This window comes from Mus caroli, chromosome 15 (genome assembly GCF_900094665.2).
Source record: "Mus caroli chromosome 15, CAROLI_EIJ_v1.1, whole genome shotgun sequence".
Taxonomy (NCBI): Eukaryota; Metazoa; Chordata; class Mammalia; order Rodentia; family Muridae; genus Mus; species Mus caroli.
The window spans coordinates 51944477-51954973 of record NC_034584.1 but is presented as its reverse complement, the minus strand read 5'-3'; the positions used below and the strand labels follow the sequence as shown (position 1 = coordinate 51954973).

At 41.7% G+C, this 10497-nt stretch overlaps 1 protein-coding gene across 5 annotated transcripts in view; it reads right to left on the bottom strand.

Moving 5' to 3' along the window:
• The window catches only part of Tbc1d31 (TBC1 domain family member 31), a 63852-nt gene that overhangs the window by 26214 nt on the left and 27141 nt on the right, over positions 1–10497 (bottom strand). For 4 of the 5 annotated variants that reach the window (XM_021184042.1, XM_029469733.1, XM_021184041.2 and 1 more), the window contains 4 exons: positions 9830–10030; positions 7430–7606; positions 5896–5975; positions 5664–5810 (listed from right to left, as the gene is read on the bottom strand). In XM_021184042.1, the coding sequence (XP_021039701.1) occupies positions 5664–5810; positions 5896–5975; positions 7430–7606; positions 9830–10030 (605 nt within the window). Of the gene's footprint in view, positions 1–5663; positions 5811–5895; positions 5976–7429; positions 7607–9829; positions 10031–10364; positions 10410–10497 lie in introns of those variants that run through there. The other variant, XM_029469734.1, reaches the window with a different exon arrangement.

Below are 10497 nucleotides of genomic sequence, written 5' to 3'. Positions count from 1 at the left end.
TTACAGTTGGATCTCATGGAGGCATTTCCTCAACTGAAGCTCCTTTCTCTGTGATAACTCCAGCTGTGTCAAGTTGACACAAAAATAGCCAGTACAGGCTTATAGGTTTATTTTATGTGTCTGTGTGTGACATGCATATATGGAGGCAGAAGGCATTTGCTTATATACATGCTTGCATGCGTGCGTGTGTGTATGCACTTATGGAGTCAGAGCCTCTGGAACTGGACTTAGAAGAGGTTGTGAGCTGTCTGACACAGGTGCTGGAAAGCAGCTATGATCCTCTGGAAGAGCAGCAGCAAGTGTTCTTAACCAAGAACTATATTCATTTTAAAGCACTGTTCATTTTAACAATTTTAAGGTACTTTAAGTGTCCGAGCATATGAAGGTAGAAGGCCCAGTCACCTGCCACGCACTGTTGTCCATGTCCGACAGAAGACCCTGCCTCCACCACTTATACTACTCTGTTAAAACGAGTCTTTAATATATCATTGTATTCCTTAATAGTTAAGTACCCATCTTTAATACAATGAGAAAGCAGGGGAGGGCGTGGCAGTGCTGACAAGATGGCTTAGCAGGTAAGTGTGCTTTTCCTATAACTCTGGTGACCTGAGTTCAATTCCGAGGACTGAGACATAGTAGAAGAAAAGAAGCAACTCTCACAGCCCCTTATCTCCACATGTATGCACATCACACACACATGCACATGCACACATACTCCATAAATAAATAAGTAAATAAATAAATGTGATTTCAAAAAAATTTTTAGTTAAAAAACAAGCATTTTCTTATATAGTAACATAATGATAATACTTAAAAAATAAACATGGGGCTGGAGAGATGGATCAGCGGTTAAGAGCACTGGCTGCTAGCTCTTCCAGAGGTCCTGAGTTTAATTCCCAGCAACCACATGGTGGCTCACAACCATCTGTAACGGGATCCGATGCCCTCTTCTGTGTGTCTGAAGATAGCTACAGGTACTCTTATAAATTAAATAAATAAATCTTTAATAAATAAATAAATAAATAAATAAATATGGTTTCTTCAGTACAACCCATAGCCTGGCAAGTCTCAACTTTCTGCAATAGCAGAATTAAGCTAAAAACAATAATTCTCTCTCATTAAGTCATATTTTTAAATTAAATTTATAAAACAAATAAGAGTAAATGAGGATTTTACTTCCTGTGTAATGAGTACGTTGTCTGCCTGGTGCCCTCAAAGGCCGCAGAGAATGTGGGGCTCCTTGGACTCGAGTTACACATGGCTGTGAGCTGCCATGTGGGCCCTCTAATGAGCACACAGTGCTCTTAGCCACCTAGCTATCTCCCTAGTGCCTAACTTTGAACTTTTAAATTAAAACATAGAAAAACAAACTCGGTGTGATGGCCTCTCCCTCTGAGCTCAGCCTGTGGAGGCCTGAAGCAGGAACATGGAGAGCTTGAGGCCAGCCTGGGCTATGTGCTAAGTTCCAGGCCACAGTGAGCTAGAGAGTGAGATTCTGTCTCAAAGAAAAGAAGTTAAAATAAAGAAATTGGGGCTGGAAAGATGGCTCAGAGGGTAAGAGCACTGACAGACTGCTCTTCCAAAGGTTCTGAGTTCAAATCCCAGGAACCACATGGTGGCTTACAACCATCCGTTATGAGATCTGACGCCCTCTTCTGGTGTGTCTGAAGACAGCTACAGTGTACTTACATATGATAAATAAATTTAAAAAAAATTGAAAATCAAAAGAAAACATGAAGATTATAACTTGAAGTACTTATGCAGAATTATAATTAAAACAGTAACTTTAATTGTAAATGGCATATACAGAATGATTTTATGCATCAAACTTACTACATCTTATGAAAACTCTCTTGCCACCTTAGCAGAGTTTAGGAAATTGTCTTCAGGAAGAGCCCGTCCACACGCAATGAGAGCATTTCTCTGACCATCTGAATCATCAGATAAATGTCAGCATTTCTTTATTGACAAAATCAATTCTTGATTTCCTACGATGGGATCAACAGAAGGAATATGTAGCCTGCTCATCCTCTGAACACAGGCTAGTTAGCACTGCAGAGGAATGGGTAAGAACATTCATTGCTGCAGTAATATATTCCTCCCAGGGCTCTCTGCCAAAGTACTTGCAGTGTTTAGCTCTGCAAACTTGAATCCGAGAATCAAAGGCAAGGCACAAGGGTATTCCAAAAATATCTGAACGATAGTGTTCTTTTGTGAAGACTTACTGTGCACAGCAGGCAAGCATACTAAATGTAGTAAATAAGTCTTCACACCAGCTGATATCTCATCACATTCAAAGGCAATAAGTTAAGACTTAAGGTACACCAGCTTTTTAAGAGTGTGTATAGGCAAAGCTAATTAACTCAGCACCTTGTAAGAGCAAGAGACTGGAAAAGATCCAAATGTTCCCTAGCAGGGACAAGGCAATGAATCATGTGACAGACACAGGCAGCTGGAGTCAGATACAGCACATTTCTGCATGCTTCAAAATGTTCTCACCTTAAAGCAGGGTCTAGAAATGTGTGCGATGTATAAACAGTTGTATAAGGGAAAGCACAAATACACATGTGGTTATGTAATGTTTGCAGACAGTATTACTAATGGAGAAACAAGGTGGAGGGGAAAGAAGCCAGACTGGCTTGAATAAACCTTATTTTGTATGAGGGTATAAAAAAAGTTTAAATTAAACAAAAATTTCAGGGGCTAGCAAACAGCTCAGTGACCCCGTGTTCAGCCTCCAATGAAGAGGAAACAGTACTGATTGAACCAAAAGCACTGGAAATGAACGGGACAAATTAAGCTAACCATGCAGTAAATGTGTGCCTTTAGCATAGAAATGGTTACATCATTTTAAAATAATAATTTGATTATACATGCTGTGAGTTATAGTCTAAGGGAAAAAAACCTAAAAATCATTTGAACTATTTTCAATAATCATAACATGAACCAGGTTTGGTGATACAAGCCTGCAGAACCTGAGGCAGGTGGATTGTCATGAGTTAAGGCAAGTTTGGCTAACATCCCATGTACGGGGCCAACCAACCACTCAAAACAATCATGTGAGATCTAGCAGTCCCATTATCAAACATACAGTACAGAGTTTATATACACACCACACCAAGTCAGAAGTCAGGGTATATGTGGGAAAAGCGGCTGTAGATGTCGTGCCTCAGTCGCAGGGCACTTATCTACCATGCCAAAGGCCCTAGGTTTGATCCCAGCAACACATACAGACTTGCATGTCAATGCTATTATGAATCAAAAGCTTTGTGACTCTAAAAGATTCAATTATAAAATCAAAGTTATGCAAAAATATTTAATCATAATTTTGATAGAAAATATCACTATAAAGTCTTTCCTGGCCCTATCCACTGGAAAGGCATATGCTTAAATCTGAGCTTATAATATACACATGTATTATTTTGGGCATTCTAAGATAATTAATTTACTACTTTGAAAACCGTTAACATTTTTTAAAGGTACTGAGCATTTAACCTGTCCTTCCTTTATAGTCTGTGTACCAGAGGGGCATGGAAGGCGACAGGACCTCATATTTCTTTGTCTGTACGTACATTTTTTCATGGGGTGGGGAGGAATACGTGTGTGTGTGTGTGTGTGTGTGTGTGTGTGTGTGTGTGTGTAGGTCAGAGGGCACTCACAGAGGCTATCCTTCACCACTGGTGTGAGAAGGTTTCTTTTGGTCTGAACCTCGGGGACTAAGCTGGACTAACTAGCCATCGAGCATGCAGGGATCTGCTTGTCTGAGTCCATCTCACCACCACTGCAACTGCAAAAATGCACACGGCCACAGGTTTTTATGTGGGTTCTGGGGATTGGACTCAGATCCTTTGGCCTACAAGGCAAGTGCTTTATGAACTGAGCCATTTCCACACGCTCAGGAAGATTTTTGTTATAGAAATTTTTCACATAAAAAGAAATAGCTGAGCTAGACTGTCAGTGTTTTGCTCATCTCTGGGAAGCAAAGGATGCAGATGGTAAGCACTGATGGCCAGTAACACTGTCCAAAGAGACAAGCAGTGATTAAACCCTGCTAACAGAGGTGCCCAAAACCACCTATAATCTTTCCTGGAGAGCCACCAGAGCGGAGCAGATGAATAGCCTGACTCTCATCAGGAGCTCTGCATGAATGGTCAGGTTAGAGGGCATTATGGAGAAAGAGAAACAGAGAGTAGGGAATAAACCAGCAAAGTCCAGACTCCGATAGAGTCTGTAAGGTAATTCCTGGTTCTCCAGCAAGTGCATTGCCAGGGAAACAAAGAGAATCTGTAGATGAAGAGTCTGTGTGGCCTGGTGTGGCGGCACATGCCCAGAGCCCCAGCTCTCATGAAGCAGAGGTAGCGGGATTACAGTTAGCCTGGGCTACACAGTGAAACCAACACTGTCTCTAAAACACCAAAACAAACAGTGAAAATATAAAAATATGGTCTACAGAGCAAGTTCCAGGACAGCCAGGGCACAGAGAACCCAGAAACCAAAAACCAAAAAACCAAACAAACCACCTGGTGGAAGCTGCAACTTGCTTGAATCCAGATGTGAACGAGTTTACCATAAACTTTCCCAAGTCACTCAGTAACGGGATGCTGAGTGGCTATGTGAGGAGACTAGAATGGGCTCTTTCTTGATGGGGCGGTCTCGGCAGGCAGCACACGGATTCATGTTAGAGGCAAGGTCCCTAGCCTGGAGGCTTGTTTGTGCATACTAGCACAGTATGTGTACGCACATCTAGGGAGGCAGCAGAGGCTGGTGTGGAGAAGGCAGAGCTATGACAAGATGGCCCCGAGTTGGCAGCTGCTCAAGTGAGTGATGGGCGCAAGGCTATTCTTTGCCACGTCTATCTTTCACCTATGCTCACAGTTCTTCATCATGAAAACCTAAGTTTGCAAAACAGCCTTGGATTCTCGAGACCGGATGCAATTCCAGCTCTGACAAATGTGACCACATCACATTATCAACCTCTGTATACCTTAGTGTCTCTACCTGTAATGTGAATTAAGTACATATTTACCTAATAAGGAAAGATATTTGTGCTCAGCCTTGCGACATGTCACCTACAAACTCCCCACTTGAGAACCGTGTGATCAAGCTACTGAAAAGAGACACTCTTACAATGTTTTAAGAAAGCTTCTAGCTCCATGCTGAGTCATCTTCAGAGGCCCGCTCAGCTCCAGGGAGCACTAAGGCTGCAGACAGATGGACATACTTGCAGGCTTAGTTCATGGCCAGCATTTACAGAGTGTCTTCTATGAACTAGACATTGGTGTGCACACCCTAAGTGACACTGTCCTCAAACACCCCAATAATCTCATGATGTTGGAGTTATTAGTTTCAACCCCGTTTCCTGACCAAAAAAAAAAAAAAAAAAAAAAAAGAATGGGGCAAGAAAGACACAGCCTCTATCATTTATGAATGACTGAACAGAGTCCAAACTGGGTCTTCTGTGTTAAAGCCCAAGCTTCCTGCTAAGCTGAAAGAGATGATGATTTTCTGGAACATCAGCACAAACTACTATCCACACATGATGTGCTGAAGCAAGCAGACAAGGACAGTCACCGCTGAGCAGACTGTGTCTTATGAGACGGGGATTCGGAAACCCTGTGACCCTGGTCCACACCCCGTGCACTGCTGCAGTGAGCCGGGCATACCTTTGCAATACTCTCAGTAGTTTCCTGCTTTTGATGGGGTATTTCTTCTGAAGGCTGAGATAAGCCGCATGAGTCCCTTTGTCCACCAAGCTACTAAATGCAGTATGATTTTCAGGCAGTTGTAGTAAGGAACGCCAAATAAACATTCTGAAATAAAAATTTAATTGTAAATAAAACAACTTTTTTTTTTTTTGAGCAAAACTGACTTAGAATGAAAGAATTTGAAGGTTACCTGTATTTTGTTGGATATTCCCCATAGCCTTTTAATAAGACTTGCAAGCGCTTTTTATTTAATCCTTCTGACAATTCATTCTAAAAAAAGATGATATCAGTAAGTGACAGTTAGGCAACTGAAAACATGGTAATCTCGTCCACGGTAGCTCCCAAACTTCAGAACACAGCACATAAGACAGGCAAGGTGGCACGTGCTTGCAGTCTTAGCAGTCACAGGATGATGCGTTTGAAGCCAGCCTGGGCTGCAGGAAAGACCCTGGTCAAACAACAGAACACAACTGAACACAACACAGCAGGAAGTATTCACGCGCCTGGACTCTGTGGCAGACGCTTGTGGACCCTCAAGTACAGAGAAAACATAGGCTATGACATTCACTCCAGTTTACCTCCAGCATGGTGATACCCGATGCGGCCCAATGTGATCTCATTTTCACTAAGCTGTAATCTGCTTTATACAGTCTTTCATACACACAAGTTTGTAAATGCTTATAGAAACCATTAGTAAAACAAATGTGAAAAATACCAAGTGATGCTGAGGATATAAAATAACTAGAACTCTCTCTCCTGCTGTTAGGAAAAACTGACAGTATTCAGGAAACAAACCTAAGGTACCAAGAGGCTAAGATGTGTGTCAGAACATCTACTTAGTATACATGTGCAATTCAGAATTCAATCTCCAACACTCACTCTTCCCAGCCAAGAGCACATTATCATTGGGGCAAAAGGCAATGTCTAGAGGGAGTGGGAACATTCCACTCTTTGAGGTGGCTGCTAGTAGCAGGGGTATATTAAGTTTGTGAAAATTCACTATGCAGTTCATGTGTATATTTTATTGGCAATAAATAAGTTCCCTGAAGATAGTGTTAAACATTTCTATGAATATTTATATTTTTTCTATTTCAAAATAATATATATGCTTTGCAGAAAAAAAAAGAGAAAACCATTTTAGAAAAGTACATGGAGCAACGAGATGGCTAACAAGTACATTAACAAAAGTAGAGAGAAACAGGAAAAATTCCGTTTCATCATTTTTTAACCCAACATAATCAAAAAGGCACTTTAACACATAATAATTAGTGAGATAGTTTATATTCTGGGTTCTCCTACTTTCTCACTGTACATGTTTTACACTTACAATACCCTTTACAAACTTGGATTTCGTATGTGCAATGTGAATGTGTGTACATTCCACAACACACGTGAAGATTAATGGACATTTCCACAGTTGGTTCCTCTCTGTCTACTACGTGGGTTCCAAGGATGGGACTCAGATTGTGAGGGTCTGTTGTGTTTTGTTTTGAGACACTGTGTCACTCTGTAACCCAGGTTGACCCCAAATCCACAGTCCTGTCTCTACCTCCTAAGTGCTGGGACTACAGGTGGGAGGCACCATGGCAGGCCACGACAGCTTGATTCACATACCCCGGTTCAGATTAGCACACCTCAGCATTGTCGGCCGCACACAGCCCACAGTCACAAGGTGACAAGAGCAGGCCATGGCAAGCTGGAGCTCAAGTATAAAACATTCTTACCTCCTTGTTTTCTAAGTCCCCAGTCAGGTCCTGCTTGAGCACTCTGGTTGGAATTTTGCTCTCTTTACATCTTGCAGGCCGCTGTACTCTTCCTGGCATTATTTTCATCTTAAGATTGCTAGAACTCACTGTATTAGTGGGCAAATCTTCAATCACCTTAACTAGAGGAGGAGGAGGCTGAAAGAGGAGAAGAAAGGCTCTGTGGATTTATGTATCTATTCTTGGAAAGTATGTGAGGTTTAATTTGTACAGTTAGTTTTAATTTATACAGGTACTTTTTTTTATACAGTTAGTTTTTAGGTATAAAGTCTAAGCTAAAATGTCTAAGAATACTTTAGAATGCTTACTGATGAATAAATCATTTACTGGTTAAGTCTTTTAAAGAATAAATGTATACGATTAACAGCAGTAAGTAGAATTTATTCTCAAAAGGTGGCTCAGAATTATATGATGGCACACCACTTTGCTCTTCAACAGTGAAGTCACTGCATAGCGACACACACAGAGGCATGGCTGGACGCATGGCCTAGGAGTGAAGCACCCTCACAGCTCCAGTGCGGATCCTCTGAGGGAGCATGGTGTCCCCTGCACTGTGTGAGGTCAGGGGCTGTGGTCCACACAGCAAGGGCTGACAGTCCTTTCTGCATCAACTCAGGCAACACCACGCACAACCCAAGAGCTCATTTTTAGGGGGCTACCAAACGGGAAAAATCTAACAGTCAGCTTACTTGAACAGAAATTACTAGGAGAACATTTTCCTCATAAATGGCACTCCTTTTGTAATCAAAGGAAAGAAACAAGCACGGCCACGGGCTGAGTCCTGACGGAAGGTCATGAGGTCCAGTGTTCCCTTCTGCGACCTAATGCTTCATCTTAGCATGGAACCAAAATGATCTGACCAGGTTACGCCAGCCTTTAATATTGCCGAACTGCCACTCTTTACGTTTTAAAAATTATTTATGATTTAACTTTTATGTGCGTTAGTGTTTTGCCTGCATGTATGTTGTGTAAAAGCATTGGATCCCTTGGAGCTGGAGTTACACAGGAAGTAATGAGCTGCCATGCGGGTGCTGAGAATTGAACCTGGGTCCTCTGGAAGAACAGCCAGTGCTCTTGACTGTTCTGCCTTCTCTCCAGACCCTTATTTTTAATTTCAATCCATTCTTCTAAATTTTTGTTAAAGCCCATACAGTTATTTCCCCTGCTGGGGTTTTTCCTTGGCTTTGAGCACAGTGTTTCCAAGGCTAGAGCCCCAGATGTCACTGGATTCAATGTCACCTCTGTAATGAATACATAAAAATTCACTGACGTCATTAGAACATCATCAAATGACAAGAAAACATAGTAAAAGTCAGAAGAAAGGGGCACAAATGCGCCGAGGTTTATACAGGAAATGTGGCTAGATCTTTACGCAGCTGCAACAGCCAGAGACAGTGGAGGGTGCCTGCCCTGAAGGTAAAAGGCAAGTGCGCTGGAGCCAGCTCTCCGTCCTGTGGCCTCCGTGTGCTTGGCACCAGCAGCAACACCAGGAGTCTGTGACTCACCCTGAGCAGCTCGCTCAGTCTCTTCCCATCTCCTTCAGCATTCTCTCAGTAGTACAAAGTCACACAGAAAAGCTGAAGATGCTCAGCCAGAGCATGGGATACAACGATGATTTAAAAAACAGTATATACTTAATGTTCCGACAATATAAAAGTAGTAACTATGGCATCTACAGTGCATATTTTATGTAGATTATATACAAGAACAGATTATAATCCCATATTATAATAAATACTTACAAATACGCACACGCACAAATACATATAAGTCTTGTCATTTAATGCATATAATTATATAGAATTATCTCAAGTACTGAGTTAGTATGTGATGGAGAGATTCATGATAACTGATAAATAAGATAAACAGAGATGGTGGATAGATACATGATAGATAATGGTAGGTGACAGATTGATAGTTGACAGGCTAATGATGGGTGGATGGTAGATAATGTCTCTATCTAATATCTGCTTTCAAATGTAAGAAAGCCTGTGATTTAGCAGTAACTTGATTAGAAAAGAAAGAAAGAAAAAGAAAGAGAGAAAAAAAGTAAGGAAAAAACCAGACACAGAGCCCAGGCTTGTAACCTAGATGATGAGAACAAAGAACAGGACAGAAAGGAAGAGATGAAATTAAAGGTCTCTTAGGAAAGCGGTCACAGGTGACACTGAATGGGTGGACAGCAGGCTGAGAAGGAGCACGATGAGAAGTCAGAGCTGGAGAAGCAGTTCTTAAAGAGCCAGGAAATATACCCAGGACAGATGTGCCCCGACGACAGAAGATGGTAGCACAGAGGAAATACTTCGTTGCTGGCAATGCACTATCACAGCACAGAGAGGAGTCAGTTACTTGAAGACATACCTTATTTATTTCTTGTGTTAAAGCCTGAACTGAATACACATTCAGACTTCCATTTTCCATAATAGATGCTATGTACCGACCGTGTGGGCTAATTACTGACGAGCTAATTCCTTCTTCAACAGTCCCAATTTCAAAGAGAAGTTTACAAGTCTGTATGTTGACAAACCTCATAATCCCATCTTGACTTAGCACACCAAGAACCTGAAGCGACAGAAACAATGGGGCTTAACATTTGAAAGCTAGAGCCTGGAAGGCTCTATACATAGACCGAGGTATATATGTTATAGTTATATGACGTAAATACATTTTAAAAGTAAAATATTCATTTTATATAATTTTTAAGAGGGCAGCTCAATTTCCAGCGTGCCATTACACATTTTAAAATCACCAATGATGGCTCATGTGGATGTGTCTTTAGGCCCAGCCATGTCTGACTGACTACACAATATGAAATACACGCTGGCAAACTATGGAAGGCCTTGGCTTCTCCAGGCAGGCTCCTCCTGAGACGCAGGGATCAGCCACTGACCCTCACCTGCACATTGGCTGTCAGATGCGGGAGAGAGACACATGCACTCTTGGTAAAACTCCCCACTCCCTGCCTATGTCCAGCCATCCTAACTGATATGTCCAGCCATCCTAACTGATATGTCCAGCCATCCTAACTG